This window comes from Mixophyes fleayi, chromosome 11 (genome assembly GCF_038048845.1).
Source record: "Mixophyes fleayi isolate aMixFle1 chromosome 11, aMixFle1.hap1, whole genome shotgun sequence".
Lineage (NCBI taxonomy): Eukaryota > Metazoa > Chordata > Amphibia > Anura > Limnodynastidae > Mixophyes > Mixophyes fleayi.
Genome location: NC_134412.1, coordinates 84,847,424 through 84,865,046, shown reverse-complemented (window position 1 = coordinate 84,865,046; position 17,623 = coordinate 84,847,424). Strand labels below are relative to the sequence as shown.

General features: G+C 39.8%; 1 protein-coding gene across 5 annotated transcripts in view; it reads right to left on the bottom strand.

Annotated features, from left to right (window-relative positions):
• Nucleotides 1–1,326: 1,326 nt before the first annotated feature.
• RNF207 (ring finger protein 207) overlaps nucleotides 1,327–17,623 on the bottom strand; it is a 46,490-nt gene continuing 30,193 nt past the window's right edge. For 2 of the 5 annotated variants that reach the window (XM_075190039.1, XM_075190040.1), the window contains 9 exons: nucleotides 16,888–16,956; nucleotides 16,698–16,766; nucleotides 16,362–16,483; nucleotides 9,320–9,512; nucleotides 8,363–8,548; nucleotides 7,906–7,957; nucleotides 6,820–6,937; nucleotides 6,130–6,210; nucleotides 1,681–2,659 (listed from right to left, as the gene is read on the bottom strand). In XM_075190039.1, coding sequence (XP_075046140.1) covers nucleotides 2,521–2,659; nucleotides 6,130–6,210; nucleotides 6,820–6,937; nucleotides 7,906–7,957; nucleotides 8,363–8,548; nucleotides 9,320–9,512; nucleotides 16,362–16,483; nucleotides 16,698–16,766; nucleotides 16,888–16,956 — 1,029 coding nt within the window. In that variant the 3' untranslated portion in view covers nucleotides 1,681–2,520. Of the gene's footprint in view, nucleotides 1,628–1,680; nucleotides 2,660–6,120; nucleotides 6,211–6,819; nucleotides 6,938–7,905; nucleotides 7,958–8,362; nucleotides 8,549–9,319; nucleotides 9,513–16,361; nucleotides 16,484–16,697; nucleotides 16,767–16,887; nucleotides 16,957–17,623 lie in introns of those variants that run through there. The other 3 variants (XR_012679828.1, XR_012679827.1, XM_075190041.1) reach the window with 3 other exon arrangements.

Below are 17,623 nucleotides of genomic sequence, written 5' to 3'. Positions count from 1 at the left end.
TATAAAAGCAGAGCCGCCATCCGGGGGGTACGGCCAGTACTGCTGTGAGGGGCCCGGACAGACCTCTCCATCTGTCCGGACTCCCTGGACTGTCCGGGTCCTGCAGTCACCGACTGGCCTTCCCTTTTTTTTTTTTTTCTTGCCTTCTGCTCCGCGATGCTGCAGCTCTGCCTACCAGGCTCTGATAGGCTGGGAGCGCGCAGTGGTGACGTCATCACCACGCGCCGCACTCCCAGTGTATCAGTGACTGGGAGGCAGAGCTGCAGCATCGCGGAGCAGAAGGCTAAATAATTGAGCAGCGGCAACATCAGAGGCATTGTTCGGAATTACCCTCCATTCCTTTAAGGAAAACTCCCCTGGAAAGGACCATACTGCGAGCACTTCCAGTTCAAAATATCGTGAAGGATTTCACATTATGGAGAACAGGGAAAGAGCAGGGTAAGACTTCCAAATTGCAACTTTTTTCAACGAAAGAGTATAAACATATTCTTCTGTGTATATTATGCATGTGTGCTAAACTCATCACCATATACAATAGTGTTCCATTGCGCTGAAATATTTTATATATACAAGTAAATGAGCTATTATTTTTTTTTGAGGAGTGAGAGCCCAGGGGACGTGGTGGAACAGGGAGAGCCTGGGGGACCTGATCTGTGGAGAGAGAGGGGGGGGGGGGAAGAGGGGGACCTTAATTGTGGAGGTGGGAGGGAGAAGGGACCTTAACTGTGGGGGGAGAGGGGCACCTCAACTGTGATTGAGGGGGACATATACTGTGATTGCGGGTAGGGGAAAGGAGGACATTTACTGTGATGAGGGAGTAGGGGGGAAATGTATGGGGAGGGGGGTCCCGCCAGATTAATTAGTACTGGACCCAGGGAGGGAGGGGGCCCCGCCAGATTAATTAGTACTGGGCCCCCCAGTTTCTGATGGCAGCCCTATATAAAAGTCTTGTTCGCTACCACATGACAAGCTAATCTACATCGTATGCCATCATAGGACCAGAAATATTAGGTCTCATTTCTTTCAGTACATAGTAGTAAAAAGTGTATTGTACACTGGAAAAAAACACTTATCTTCACTTCTAATAAGCTCCTGCATCTTCTCATTAACACCTCTGACTGGTAAAAGTAGCTCCTTATATAAAGTATCCAGTCATTTTGGGTGGAGTGCCTGTTAGTACCTACTGTTTTTAGCAATAGTAAAGATCTGAACTATATTTCACACTTTATCTTTTACACTTTATCTTTTACACTTTATATGTATCTCTCTTCCTCCCAGTTCTCTCCCAAAATATTATATATGGTTTATTATCTTTTACAGGATAAGTTTTATGTACACGGTGAGATTGTGTACATGTTTCCAGAGAAGAACAGGACTGTTCTCTAAAACCTATATGGATACATGTTATTGGTAATATACTGTCATATTTTAGAAATTACTCAATACAGAAACGAGAGGGAGGGATAGAGAGAGAGATAAAGAAAAGAGTGGGGGAGAGAAGAGGAAGTATATAATTATGTGCTACATTTATTACTGTTATAATTACAGGGTGATATTTTTGGTACCGGTTAGAATTCTGCTGAATTAGTCTCCTACCTCATTTGCATACTGTAGCCACCGGTGTTATCTACGAATGGATGGAGATGAATACATTAAAGAAAAAAACAAACAAACACTGAATTCAATATAATTATTTTAATAAATATTATTGGGTCATTACATGTTTATTTATGGTGTAAGGTGCTGTTTCATCTGCTTCCCAGTTTAGTATCTAAAGAAGACTGTTTTTTGTTGTGCTTATATAAAGTATACAGTATTTTCTGTACAGTGAATTTTCAAATGTTTAAAATAAAAATATGAACAGATATAAGGGAGATCAGAGCAGGGCAAAGCCGTACCCGGTCATAAATTCACAATAACACATTATAATGGGGTTAATATGTATGACGATAATACAAGGACTGGGTATATGGTTTTCACATTAAAGTGACCTGTCTCGTACACACGATGGGGGCATCCATTTTGTGTGGTGTACCAGTGTTGGCTAACCTGTGACACTCCAGGTGTTGTGAAACTACAAGTCCCAGCATACCCTTCCAGCTATAAGCTGCTATATATTGGCAAAGCATGCTGGGTCTTGTAGTTTCACAACACCTGGAGTGTCACAGGTTAGCCAACACTGCACTAGTCCGGGACATCACTGAGGTACTATGTAATATTCATAAGGCCTGACATACATGCATAGGCACTGGATCCTAGTGAATGGATAGGCCGCATTCTCAAGCATATTAGTCCCGCCCACAAAATGGCCACCTCCACTGTCTGAAGGTGACTGTTCTGCTTTAAGAATACTAAGAATTTTGAATGGTTTAAGTTCAGCACACCAGCATAAGGAACAGTGAAATAGAATGTGAGCCAGAGATATAAAGAATTACCTCGTAATAAACAAAATCTGGAAAGGTTGAATTTAACGTTAGATAGGACATAAAGCTGTTGGTTTGTCTTTCTGCGTTTTTCTCCTCATGCGCTTAACCCTTTCCAGGCTGCGACACCCTGCTTCAGCTTGTACTGTTCTTTGCTTTTTAACAAGGGATCTTCGTTGGGCAGGTTCGATGTCTTCAGCTCCAGCTGATCTTCCGGGCAAACAGTCCCACCGGTCCTAGGACAGTAAATGTCAAATTATAATATACACTTAAACAATCACTGGTTTTGGTGTAACTTGTTTTTGTGTGGTCGTCTTTTGACCTGTCGCCTACACATGTTATGGGGGCTGGACCAATATTGCAGCATCAATTCTCTAGGACCCACAGAAATCACTGACTGCACCCACAAATTAGCTGCAGTCACTGTGTAGGTGCAAGCTCCTATATTATACCATAGTATGTATTTCTAAGATCATGCCAACAACTGTAAGTTATCATATGAATATTGCAGAGCACCTTATAGTCCACGTCCTGTTCTCTTACAAAACCTACGGCATTGTGACATCTTCCAATACTCCGGTTCCATCGCTTTCTAATTTGTGCTATAAAACTATAGTCTCACGGTGTTTGTTAACTAATGCAGAACTGACAGAGTGATCTCCTCTTTACTTACAGCTGTGATTTATATAGCTGTATACAAGTGAAAGGATTACGTACACTTGCATTCGTTATTGTACAGTTGAAAGAAATGATATCTCCTTAAAACTATTAGTGTCAGGTAATACAGGAAAGGTCTCCTTACTTCAGGGAACAGGGGTAATTTACCACAAATGGGGTAAAAATGAAATTCCTGGGGGTAATTTTGCTGATTCACATGCTGTCAGTTGGATTGTAGACCCCTTTAAATGTGAAATTGCTGTTGTACCAGAAGAGCCTCAAGGGTTGGCAGAGGTACTTCTTGAGCTTCCATGCAATAATGAAGCACGTATTGCATTTGAAAACAAAGCAGATCTGTCATATTTTTGGATGTCAACAGCTGCAAAGGCATCAAAATTGTACATGAGGAGGCAGTCAAAAAGTTGCTACCTTTTGCAACAACCTACCTTTGGGAACAAGGATTTTCCACTATAACGAACATAAAAACAAAGCAGAGAAATCGATTGGACGCTGAAGACTGTATTCAAATTGCTCTGACATCAAAATGCCCCAATATTGATGCTCTTGTATCAAAAATGAAGCAACATCATTTCTCCAAAACCTGAAGTTTTGAAGTTGAAGCTTTTCAAAGAAATTTTGAATAGATTCAATCAAATTTTGAAATCCAATAATTAATAATATATGATTTCCTTCCTTTCAAATCAAGGGGGTAACATCGGCGTATCAATATATTTGGGGGTAAAAAAGTTCCCTGTCTTACTTAATATTAACTGGAGAACCTTGAGACAAGCTGGTGTGGAATGTTCCAAACAAATGTTTACAGTGTAAGATGTTTTTGTTTACTTTATAATGCTTAACAAATATCTTATTATTGGAACGTAAAGTTTATAAATCTACTGCTTGTGTATAAAATGTATGTAAACAAAATGATTTTAAAGCGTATAAACTGCTGCTTAGTGTTACTGATGAAGACCATCTTAATGAGAAAATGACTGTTTGAATACTCAAACAGATATATTAATTTTGTTATGTTTTTATATTATGCTGTTCTATAATTAAAGGATCTTTCTGATCACTTACGAAATTGACTAGTGCTGTTTTTCCACTGTACAAGTTATGTATTTCTGTGTCAGTGATGAATATGGTGCAGTTTCAGTTGGCACCAGAATAGTTTACAGTTCTGTGGATGGACCGTTTATCAGCACAACATACCAGTCTGTCCTTGTGATATGGGAAATGGATATAATTGGTTTGTTGGAGAGGAGCCATATCTGCCATGAAGCAGCCATTAAAGTGAGCAATCTACTACAAGTTCCCGATTTCCTGGTTTATCTCTGACTTACTCCTGCTAAGCATCCTCTACAAATCAGCACTTCATGACCAACATCGGAAAGCAAGGCAAATTAAAGGCGCACTAAGCGCAAGCTTCCTCGTGCCGTTTATCTGACGGAGTTCTAGAGTAAGACATAATAATGAAATGCGATCGGTACATTCTGTGACAATGTCTGCTACAAACTGCAGTTAAAGGGACAGTTGACTCCATGTGCTTTCTTAGTTGTAGTCTGGGCAAAGCTGTCAGAGTAAACACCCTGTTCAATGTAAATTTATAGAACCTATTCCCTTTCGGTATTAGGTGCTTTTCCATACCAAAAGCTCAAAGCCATAACGTTGACCTTATTTGGCGTTGACCCATCTTAAGATCACATGCAGCCTAAGAGGTACCCAACTAGAGCCAGACCGTGTCAATACAGGTCATCATCCGAATAGGATCACAGCTATGTCTATGAGCTTTGGGCACAGACAAATTTATTCTTAATTTACACAGACTGCCCTACCAAATATGAAACAAAAAAAAGGAAAAATTTTAAGGTCAATATCCCTTTAATTCCGAGTTATTTGATGGACCACCATTGTTCTCATTGCCTGTCCAGATTAAGGCCTTATCAAATATATGTGTGCGCTTAACATTCCCACCCCAACCTCTATCGCAATACCCATTGAAGATCATTTCTGAAAGTGCAAAACGTTTTCATCGCACAGAACCCCACAAATCCCATATTTGTTATTCACATCCAAGTTTTAGGAACTACACCTTAACCAATACTTTTGTGGAATTATAGGTCGGATTTAAAATGGCCATGGTCGGAATAGTGAAAATGTCTTTTAGAGTCCCTCCTCCATCACTAGGACCTCCCTTCATTCACGTAAACGTTTCCGTTTTTTTTCCTAAAATACTGCACGGTTTATCGTCATTATCATCTCTTTATTTATATAGCGCTGCTAATTCCACAGCGCTGTACAGAGCACTCACATCAGTCCCTGCCCCATTGGAGTTTACAGTCTAAATTCCCTAACGTACACACAGAGAGACTAAGGGAAATTTGATAGCAGCCAATTACTCTACCAGTATGTTTTTGGAGTGTGGGAGGAAACAGGTTTATGCTAATTTAATAAACTATGAGTGATGATGGAATATTGGAGCACTTTTAGTATGTATGTCACTTTTGAGCATTTCAATGTTTATATTCTATTGGTTAAACTGGGCTTTGAAAAGCATTTTCCTGTAGCAATTGCTCCTGGAAACTGTAAAAGATGTCTCAGTGAATGTATAGGATGACTCACTGTCATGACAAGGCTCACCTGGGCATGCGGGATGTGTGGGTGTGAAAGGGTTGATCAACACATCATTAAGTTCAAGAGCTGACTTCAGTTACTCCCTGACCTATCCAAAAATACAATCGTAATTTAATTGTTTGGTTTACAGTAATTCTGGTTAAATTAGCTGCCTTAAATGTTTTCTAACAAACCAAGCCGGACATGTGAATTCTTTCAGAACACAAAGACAGAACATTATATGGCGTTTAATATGACTAAAAAAGCCACTGTTCAGTGTCCCGCAGAAATCTCTTTACCTAAAAGTAGTATATAACAGCAGATAATATTTTTCACATTTATTTTCCTGCATGAAACTCAGAGAATAATTTTGAGGTTATTGCCCCTTTCAATGTAGCCCTCTAAGTATACATAAAGGTGTATATAGTATCAGTACCTGGTATGCATCTCAGCCAATAAAGAATCTTCAAATATTTTCTCTGATACGTCGTCCTTCAGCTCTCGAGGCTCCTTCAGCCTAGTTGGTATAAATAAAATAGAGTGAGATAATTCACCAACTATCAAAAAACAAAATAACTCACTTTATAAGTCATGTGCTACTATAGTTGTAGGCCCAGACAACAGCCTGAGACATTCCCGTTATAATATTTCTTTATTTATACTGTGTTCAGCAAGTTTGGGCCGCCTTTGACCTGTCACATCTTTGGGATCTACAAGTTTCAGCCCGTCAATGGATGAGAACAGGTGAAGAGCCACAGGCTGCCCAACCCTGCTATATACAGCAACATTGTACATTTGTTTGGTCCAGGACTTCCTTTTAGATAATTGCTTGGTACAATTAATATGTGACTGGTTCACGGACTGGTATAAGCCTATTGCGCCGGTCATAATAGGGGTTATATTGCAGGTCTAATCGTGCAAATCCATGGATAGATAACCCGTCATTACCCCTAAAACCAATAAACTATCTACTCTTTATGGACAGAGCAGAGGATGGATTAATCACTTATCCTTCCAGTATGAACGGTGGTCACTGTGTACACCCCACTAAAGAACATACTGGAGAGACATTCTTATGTATGAATTCTTTATGAGATAAATATTTAATTTGTACAAGTGGTCATACCTGGGCTCCAGTCGCTCTTTGACCTTGGCGATGGATCGTACATATGGTGCAATCTGTTTGGCAATTGTCGTTAAGTAGCTGTTCTCTTGCTTCAGTTGCTGGAGGTCATGTAGCTGAGCTGCCATTCAGATAGAGACTTTTAATTAATGTGTATGAATAGTGCTAATATTAGCCACCAGATAGTGTGGAGTCTATTGCACACTAGCCACCAGATATTGGGGTCTATTGCACACTAGCCACCAGAGAATGGGGTCTGTTGCACACTAGCCACCAGAGAATGGGGTCTGTTGCACACTAGCCACCAGATAGAGGGGTCTATTGCACACTAGCCACCAGATAGAGGGGTCTATTGCACACTAGCCACCAGATATTGGGGTCTATTGCACACTAGCCACCAGATAGAGGGGTCTATTGCACACTAGCCACCAGATATTGGGGTCTATTGCACACTAGCCACCAGATAGAGGGGTCTATTGCACACTAGCCACCAGATAGAGGGGTCTATTGCACACTAGCCACCAGATAGAGGGGTCTATTGCACACTAGCCACCAGAGAATGGGGTCTGTTGTACACTAGCAACCAGATATTGGGGTATATTGTACACTAGCCACCAGAGAATGAAGTCTATTTTACACTAGCCCCAAGAGAAAGGAATTTATTGTACACTAGCCACCAGAGAATGGGGTCTATTGTACACTAGCCACCAGAATAAGCTCTGCTCAGGATCATTCTGCTGGTATATTGTGTGGGAAAGGGCACTGTGTTGGTATAGTGTGTGGCACCACAGATGTAGTAAACCTCTTTGTAGTTGGTGCAGAGCACCATTGGGCACAACCTCTCACAGCTAATCCTTATTCAACTCATTGGAAAAGGTAATCATTATCTACTAATGGTAATTAGTAAACCAAATCTGTTTAATGTTGCAACAAAGACGGCTTCAATTGGCCAATGTAAATCTGCCAAAAGCCGTCGTATGCTAGTGTAAGAAAAGTTCTACAATTGTCACAAGTATCCAAACCAACACAATTATTGTACACAACGTGTTGTTTAACTGTAAATATGTATAACCCAGAAAGCCACATTACCTTCATAAATCTCCTGCTCATTTGCAACCCTCTGATAGGTTTCCTCCCAAATCTGGAATGAAAGGATTCACAGAATACAGTAATATTATAACCAGGTCTCTTCACCAGTGTGTATAGAATGATCTGCAACCCATATGTTCTGAGTTTAGGAAAAGGCGGTACATGACCCAATCCTAGGTCGTAGTTAGCGTGGCAAAGTAAAAGACCACAATGGTTCTTATTTAAAAATAATTCTTGCGTATGGTTACAACATTTACAGCAGAATTCCACTTAAAGTGGGGCTTTCTCCAATACAAAGACTCCAGTATGGGCAGAAGTTATGTTCATGGCCCCAACTTGGACCCATACGGCACCATCTAGAAGGTTTGTACATCTACCCCACGTAGTTGCTCCCCATGTAACAAGCCAGAAGTATATCGGTCTCCTCTCACACCATCATAAGTGAAACTGGATTCACCTCCTCGAATGCCGTCCTCATCATTTCTACCGATGAATACTCCGAAGCGATGTGGACATCCACCTGGAGAGACTTCTGGATAATGTCGCTCATTGTATCCGTCTTGATAAGGGAGTGGTGCTTTGTAAGATCTCTGTGCAGTTCCTGGACTTGGTCCTTCAGGTTCTGTATCTCCTGCTGGATGGTCTGAAGGTGAAAACAGATGCAGTGTTTAATGTCGTTACTAATAAATACCACCACTAATCACTGTATCATAAACGGAGGGTTGTTTGGACCAGAGTGACGGCTCTTTCACACCTCTCTGCTTTTTTGCACGTTTTTACACAAGGAATGTGCGTTAAAATAGGACAAATGAGGCACAGCCTATTTCTCACACATTAATGCATGCTACTGGCACCAAGAGATTTTATTGGAAAATGCACAACATCACTAAAATGTGTCTAAACCGGGCGTTTTTAAATGTTTTTACCCAATTCTCCAGCGCTTATGTGTGAATAAGACTTCAGGGGTTTGAAGCGCTTGATCAAATACTGCAATCTAATTGGCTGCCACTAGTTGTTTTATACGTGCTCGGGTCACATGACAATGTCCGTCAAACAGCTGACACTTTACTTCATCATTGTAATACTTTTCATATTTGATCTCTTAACAATTCATTATTTACATATTATATTCAAAGACACAATGCTGAATTATTTCCATCTATTTATTTTATGTCGTTAGTATGTAGTAAGAAGTTTAGGAAACTTCAAGGGCTTCCACGATGGGGATGGGGGCATTTGGGGCTGCTCTTCAAAAGTGGCCAGGGGGGAGGCCAAAAAATTAAATTCTGGCTTTATAAGAAGCGTATTCTGGTAGCGTTATTTGTGTACAGTTAAAGCGGAGGATGGGGTCGACATAGAACTAAAATATTACTGCTACCTGATGTCAAGAGGGCAGACTACACAAATCACTCACCCTGTACATGTCTTCGTAACTGCGGCAATGTTTAGTAAAGGGGTTCTCCTCTCCTTCCGCCAGCAGGACTTTCGTGCTGATGTATCGATGCATGGTGGGCTTCCGAACAATGGATCCGGTGATGGACAATTTATCGCAGGAGGCTGTACATCCAGGCATTATTAACGTCTTGGAGCATTGACCACTGGAGATCCTAAGCAGAATATGGGCGACATTATTAGACTTCCCAGACTGGCTATAACTCTATAACGTTATCTGGCATACACTGGTAGAAGGTTTTGAATTTCTCCAATAACATCATGGTATTAACATAAATCCTGCAAAAAAAGGGTCAATGCATTTAGATTTAGTTCCTATGAAAAAAAATGTGTTACCTACACACAATGAAGGCAGACATGTTGTGAGCTCAGCCAATGTCCATAAGAATAAAGTTTTTCAATTCAATAGAACCCCCTGACATCATCGAAGCCCTTCCTTACCAACATGGTAATGGCTGCTTCCAGTGTGCAGGGAACGTGCGCAACGGCACCAAGCAAGCAAAGGCACAAACAACACTGTCCACATAACTGATATAAACATATTTTAAATGTTATTATTCAACCTGTGGCTATGCAGCTGTTGCTGAACTACAAGTTCCAGCATGTCTTATGAGACACAAGTGGGCTATCAATCAATCAAATCACAATTACCATTGATAAGATTGTCTTGGTGATAAAGTATAGGGCGTCTTACATTTTCTTTGGGAGCGTTTGAGATCTTCAAATGAATGATGCTGGCAGGGCACTAAACATTGACATTAAATATCATCTATTGAACTTTATACTCGTTTGTATCATAAACAAATTATGTATACATTTATATTGTACAGTTTCAACATGCCGATGTTTGCCGTCTGTTTTTAGTCCTTGTTGAAATCTTCTTAATAATATCCATAGATGAATACACACAACTAACACTTAAGAATTCTGTTGCTATTTGAGATATGAAAAAAATAAAATAAAATGCACTTGTCTACTAATTGCATTGGAAAGAACATATGGTATCAAGAGAAAGAGGGTGCTTGCGGATCCGTTTACCATATTATAAAAATTATTTATAAATCCAGTAAATGCATATGTTACCCAAAAAATAATATACACAAAAATATGTCACTAAAATTCCAAACAGTTCTTTTTTTAAAAAACAGAAACGTTCAATTAAATATGTAAAAAGTGTAAGTTCTGATGATTCTTTATTTTGCACTATGTTCACATCACATTAAACTTTTACATTAAAGGTCATTTATATTGCTCTTAAATTGGAGAAACAAGTCTAAGCTTCAGTTTCAATGATATAATGATTCACAGGAGACGAGACGCCATTATAGTTTGTAAACTGCGCATGCCCATTGCCCTCTAGTCCGGGTAAGATGCATAAACGATTAATAATCAACGTTCACAGGACTGACTATGTCCCGATGGACATATTGTTAATCTCTATACAGTTTGTACCCCCTCATGCAGTGCGGAAAATAACCCACAATTTATTGGAGCTATGTTTTTTTTTTCAGGTTTCACAAACAAAACATATTTGTCCTAATAAAAAGGCTTTGCAGATGACAGTCCGACAATTAACTTTTAACCCATAATCTGGACATTCGAAATCTAAACAGAAAAAAAAAACGTTTACCTGAATCGTTCGACTTCTGCTGTGATAAATATTATCCTATTGTATTGTGTTTTTTATAAATCCAGTCTTGGCGATTCAGTGTGGATGAAAAGCAGACAATCTGTGTCCTTTCAGTTACCATTATCCATCTGCACTACGTTTAATATGCTCCTGCTTTATGGGACATCAGCCGGCCTAAATATATATATAGACGGCGCTAAAGATTTCAGCTCTGAGAGTTCCATGAAATTCTGATATAAATAGTGCCAGGCAGAGAATGTACTTGCAAGTTGCTCTCTAACCCCAACGCCGCACTAATCACCCAGGTAAATACATAAAGGAACATGTGACTTACAGTATGTGGAAAATTGTGACCGCGTGACAGAGATAAAAGACACTCCGATGGTTTGCTGCCACCACCAAATTATCCATGGTTGTCTTTATGTGCCATTTTACACACCATCTACATAATCATCAATAATATACCTGTAAATATTGTAGCAGAATTACAAATAATCATAGCATAACATTCATCAAATCTTAATATATTTTCAAAGCAACCAGGTTTTAATTGTAAGAGGTTTTGTTGTTTTGTCACCCCCCCCTCCCCTTATTTGTTTTAAGAATAAGAGAATAGTATTATAATTGTAATTTGTTCACCATCGGATGTATATTGTTTGTTATACGATGATCAATAAAATAAAAGACATAGGGGTATATTAACTAAGCTGCAGGATTGAAAAAGTGGAGATGTTGCCTATAGCAACCAATCAGATTCTAGCTGTCATTTTGTAAAGTGTACTAAATAAATGACAGCTAGAATCTGATTGGTTGCTATAGGCAACATCTCCATTTTTACAAACCTGCAGTTTAGTAAATATACCTCTAAAAGGTTTGTGTACGTGTTATGTGCATGTCGGATTACTTTTCACCAGATTTGTATAATTATAAAACATTGAACAGTAAACTCTAAATGCCAGAGGGTCCTTCACTGATTAACATGTCACAGATCAGTCTGAATAGGAACAAGACCCGCCCACTTGCAGCAGCCAATGGTGTGATGTTTTAAGTGATTGACAGTTATTGCTGGGGGTATTTGTCTGTGACAGTTAATGCCATCAACCATACTTTATGCAGGCATAATGGGCAGAAAGAGTGACACCATTGCAGGACACATGTGTAAGAAATTTAATGGATTATAACTGCCGTCATGTGTTGTCTGTCATATCTGTAGGGATTGTCTGATGCTACAGAATCTGAGGTCACCTACCTAGGGTGTAAATTGGGACCTACGAAGGGGTGGGGCTTATTATACAACATTAATTCACTTTTTCTGGGTGTAGTAATGGGGCACAAAGGTATGAGGAAAGAATAAAAGAATAAAAAAGTGCAGTAAATAACTATTATTATTTACCGTGATGTAGACGATTGTGTATTGTGTTAATGATTTATTGGTTGTGTGTCACTGTGTAGCACTGATTTCAGGAAATGGCTTTGTGTATGGTTCTGTGTCTCTCTCGCACCCTATGGAACCTTTCTGATTATTTTATCCCACCTATGAAGATGAAGGGGTATATTTACTAAACTGCGGGTTTGAAAAAGTGGAGGTGTTGCCTATAGCAACCAATCAGATTCTAGCTGTCATTTTGTAGAATGTACTAAATAAATGGCAGCTAGAATCTGATTGGTTGCTATAGGCAGCATCTCCATTTTTCCAAACCCGCAGTTTAGTAAATCTAGCCCGAAGTCTCTACCTCGTCTACTCCCTCTTTTCCACAAGTACACTCAACCCTATTCCCACTCGTAACTTTCAGTCATTATTCCAGCATCGGACAACTTCTCCTATCCTGAAAAAAACAAAACAAGTTATTGTGACCCAGATCCTCCCTCAGGTTACTGAGCTATCTCTCGAGCCCTGCAAACTACTTAAGAGGCCCTTTGTCACACAACCTATTGGATGCTCTTCGGCAGTGCCTTTTTTTTGTAAGAAAAAAGGTGCCGGAACTCACATCACGTAGTCAATCACTGTACACACACCAACACATGTCAGTTGTGTAACGAACATAACGGTCTCTGCCCGCAGTAAGCTCTCAGCGTGCGACCATACGACCAATCACGAGCTGAGCAGCGCCACAAGCTGAGCAGTGCCATCACAACCAGCGCGGACGTAGTACGCATGCATCTGACTGGACACACAAGCAGCCCGCAGGCACCGTTTTAATGATTTCGCCGCCGACCTGCTACGCTTGACAGGGCGATTCAAGTCCACGTGGACCAAACATCAATTGTTCAAAAGTTAGCATGGCCTTATCTGTGTGGAGTTTGTATGGTCTCACCGTGTTTGTGTGGGTTTCCTCCGGGTGCTCCTGTTTCCTCCCACACTCCAAAAACATACTGGTAGGTTAATTGGCTGCTATCAAATTGATCCTATTCTGTGTGTGTGTATGTTAGGAAATTTAGACTGTAAGCCCCAATGGGGCAGGGACTGATGTGAGTGAGTTCTCTGTACAGCGCTGCGGAATTAGTGGCGCTATATAAATAAATGGTAATAATAATAATAATAATAATCAGTGTTTGTTTCTCTGGATCCACCTCATCTCTGCTTCCTTTGTCAGTTGTAGTACCACAAGGCTCAGTCCCCTTTATACCACTCCTCTTGGAAAACTAATAATCTCCTTTAAGTTTCAGCATCACCTCTCTGTCACCCATATATATCCATCCTCTCTGGATCTCTCCTATGGTTAATTGAGAAATCAGCCAACATAGAAATAAAAATTTGCATTTTACAGGAATACTGGCAACGTGCAAATGCAAGTTTATATTTCTATGTTGGCTTTATTTCCTCATGGATTAACCATAAAAGAGTCCATATAATATTGACGATTAAGTGTACAAATTCAATATACACAAAAAGGATAACATACCTATCAAGCACTTTAAAAAAAAAAAAAGATATTTATATCTCTTTTTGGCAATCCAATTTTAATTATAACATTTTTACTATCAGTGAACTGGTAGTGGTAGTGATATATATATATATATAAAATATCTGTTGAAGGTAATGATTTATTATAGTTTTTTTAGGGAAAGTTGTTTTAAATAACAAGTGATATTTTATTGTTTGGATACACAATTGTTTTTATGAATAAGAGTGGAAATTAGAAAAACATCAGAGCAGTAGTTTATAAGTGATAATATATTGTACATAAGTGATAATATATTACGGGCAGCATGGTGGCTCAGTGGTTAGCACTTCTGCCTTACAGCACTGGGGTCATGAGTTAAATTCCATGGCCTTATCTGTGTGGAGTTTGTATGTTCTCCCTGTGTTTGCATGGGTTTCCTCCGGGTGCTCCGGTTTTCTCCCACACTCCAAAAACATACTAGTAGGTTAATTGGCTGCTAACAAAATTGACCCTAGTCTGTTTGTGTGTGTGTTAGGGAATGTAAGCTCCAATGGGGCAGGGACTGATGTGAATGAGTTCTCTGTACAGTGCTGCGGAATTAGTGGCGCTATATAAATAGATGATGATGATGATATAATATTTTTTTTTGTTAGAGCATACACACTCTATTCTACCGTCATTTCTAACCCTATATAAAATTGTTAATTAATTTGGGGTACATCCATCCAGTTCCGAGGGAATTATTAATATAAAAAAAAAAAAAAGTTTTATTCCAGCGTTTGTCCCCAATTGTAAAGCGCTATGGAATGTGCTGGTGCTTTATAAATAAATGTTGCTGATGACGACTATCTGCTTTGAAAACGGACACCAGACAACACAATGCGACGTTGGGCTGCTGAGCTCGCCTTGTGCAGTTAATCTGACATTCCAAGTCTGTTTTCCCGGGAATTGTCAGTCCGTGCAGCGTTTAACTTTGTCATAAGCAGGCGGCCTGTTTGTCATTAATCCCTACAGCTGTTGTCGGTCTTTGTGACATTAATTCTTTGTCAAAGCCCAGGACTCCGGGGCAATTAACAACACATGTAAGAGGCGCGATGTGTGCAATTATCACAACAGAAAAACTTGTTACTACATGAAAAACGGAATATGATCAGAATTCCATGAAAGTGGATCGCTTGTTTCGTTTTCTTGGCACAATACGGTTCGATTACTTCTAACAATTAGCACGCTACAAATCACTGTAAAGCACTAAAAACCAATTAACTTGTAGAACCTTCATAAAAGAACATGTTTTTTCCTTTTTTATAATACTTTTGATTGTTATCATTGTTCATTGTTCATTTATTTTGCTAATCTGTGTTTGTTGTTACAATACTTTTGTCACCAGATGGAATGTGACTGATTAAAACTGATAATAACTTTTAAAACTGCTAAATGTTTTTATTATACTATGGAAACTGACATTTTTTCCTTCTTCATCTATAAAATTTTTTAAATAATAGTTCTATTGTATATATGTAAAGCTGGTATTTCCTGTTTGTACGGATATCAACTTTTTTTTTGGGGGGGGAGCAACATGGTGGCTCAGTGGTTAGCACTTTTGTCTCACAGCACTGGGGTCATGAGTTTGATTCCCGACCATGGTCTTATCTGTGTGGAGTTTGTATGTTCTCCCCGTGTTTGCGTGGGTTTCCTTCAGGTGCTCTGGTTTCCTCCCACACTCCAAAAACATATTAGTAGGTTAATTGGCTGCATTGGGTGTATTCAGACACCAACAGCTGTTTTGCAGTAAGTAATCAGATTGTTATAGTACTATACAAAAACTGTTAACGTCTACTACATAATCGAAATTACTGCCACAAACTTTGCCTTGTATTTCTATTGTTCATGGTTAAAGTTTAAACTTAAAGCAGCAATCCCTTTAAAACAAATTGTGTTTTTTTAACATAAATCTCTGTGGCAGGCTATAAGAAGGTTGTTGGTATTGACCGTTTTCCTTTGTATTTTTTCTTCAGGCTGCTATTCGTTATTTAGGATTCTGGACTACCATGGCAACCACAGTCATGTGGCACAAGGAGTAAGGAGAGAGGCTTAGGAACACCCCTTTGGGCTCTGTCTGCACTGTGACATCATCCTTCTGCCCTCACATGACATGCTGAGGGTTATAAGCCTGTGTAGCAGATGGACTGTGTCTGGCAGTCATTTGTTGCCTGCCAAAGAAAGAGCTTTTGAACAGAAGATAATGATTTGTAGAAGGATAGCTAAGAGAAATGATTATGAAATGCATGCTTAAAAAGATACTTAACTTGCTATTTAAAGAAGGAGATAAACCTTCTACGTGGGATTGCTGTTTTAATTAAACTTATTAAGTTTTCAGATGCCACAAGCAGCCACGTTTCGGTAAAAGAGGTCGGGACACCACAGCAAGAACGCAACTGTCACTCCCCCCTACCCCATTATCCCAGAGCTAGGGCCACAAATATACTTACAAGCTGCTATTCCCGTGTCCTGGTGCCACACAAGTGCCATTCACACTACCAGCCCGGCGAAGGTTTAACATCAGCAGTGGCTCTAAGCATCGCACAAACTCCGCTCCGTAATCTGTATTGATCTGCAATTCACACAAACACAATTATTGTCCTATCCAGTCCCCCCATCTACATGATTGACATTCAACAATGGACAAAACAAACCACTACAAACAAAGGTCCCCAGAGAAGCCGGAACTGATCTGGAAACCTTGCGGAAGTCATGTCAAGAAAAATTATAACAGTCTGAAATACTTTTCATAGTATTATAAAAGTAAAGGCCTCCGTCTTGCGTACCTTGCTGCTCTGCGATGGCCGCAATCGGTGGGGAAGTTTCACGATTTTCTGCAGCCGTTCCATCAGTTGCTGAATAGAAGTAGATGAGGTTATTGTTATATGCAGACTTATTTCACCCCTCGCTGATTAGGCGATACGTCCCGTTACTAAACACACACTGGAACACAGGACGTGATATATAAATACTTACATAGCCCAAATCCAGGAACTCAGCCTTGTTAGCTGAGCTCAGGAACGCAGAACAGGTGACCAGATGGACCTAGATATAAAAGAAGACACGTGTAATAATATGTTTTATATTGTTGCAAGAAGTAAATGTAGGGACTCTAAATACGATTCTTTCATATGAATATTTTATAACAATACCGGTATGGGATCTATTATCTGGAACCCGGTATGCAAAACATTCTGAAAACCATAAAGAGAGAAACATAAAGAACAGCGAATGTTCAATGTTTATGTCCTGCAGGTATGATCACCAATTACATCTTCCTACAATCACTGCAAGGAGCACTGCTACACATAGCAATCAGGAGGATACTGTCATACACACAAACATCCTCACAGAGTGTCTCCTCCTACAGTCACTGTGTGGAGCACTTGTGCAAAAAGTAATGAGGAGTATACGGTCTTACACACAAACATCCTCACAGAGTGTCCTACAGTCACTGTGAGGAGTACTATTACACAAGGTAAGAAGGTCATACACACAAACATTATTTGATCACCAGGTGCTTCTCCCTAGTCACTGCGAGGAGCACTAAGTAACGAGGAAGAGAGACTGTCAGATGTCCTCAAAGAGTGGTCTCCTCATACAGTTACTGTAAGGAGCACTGCTGCACAAACTGATGAGGAGGAGGAGGTCATACACATAGATGTCAGAGTGTCTTCCAGCAGTCACTGTGAGGAGCACTGCTAACAATCAG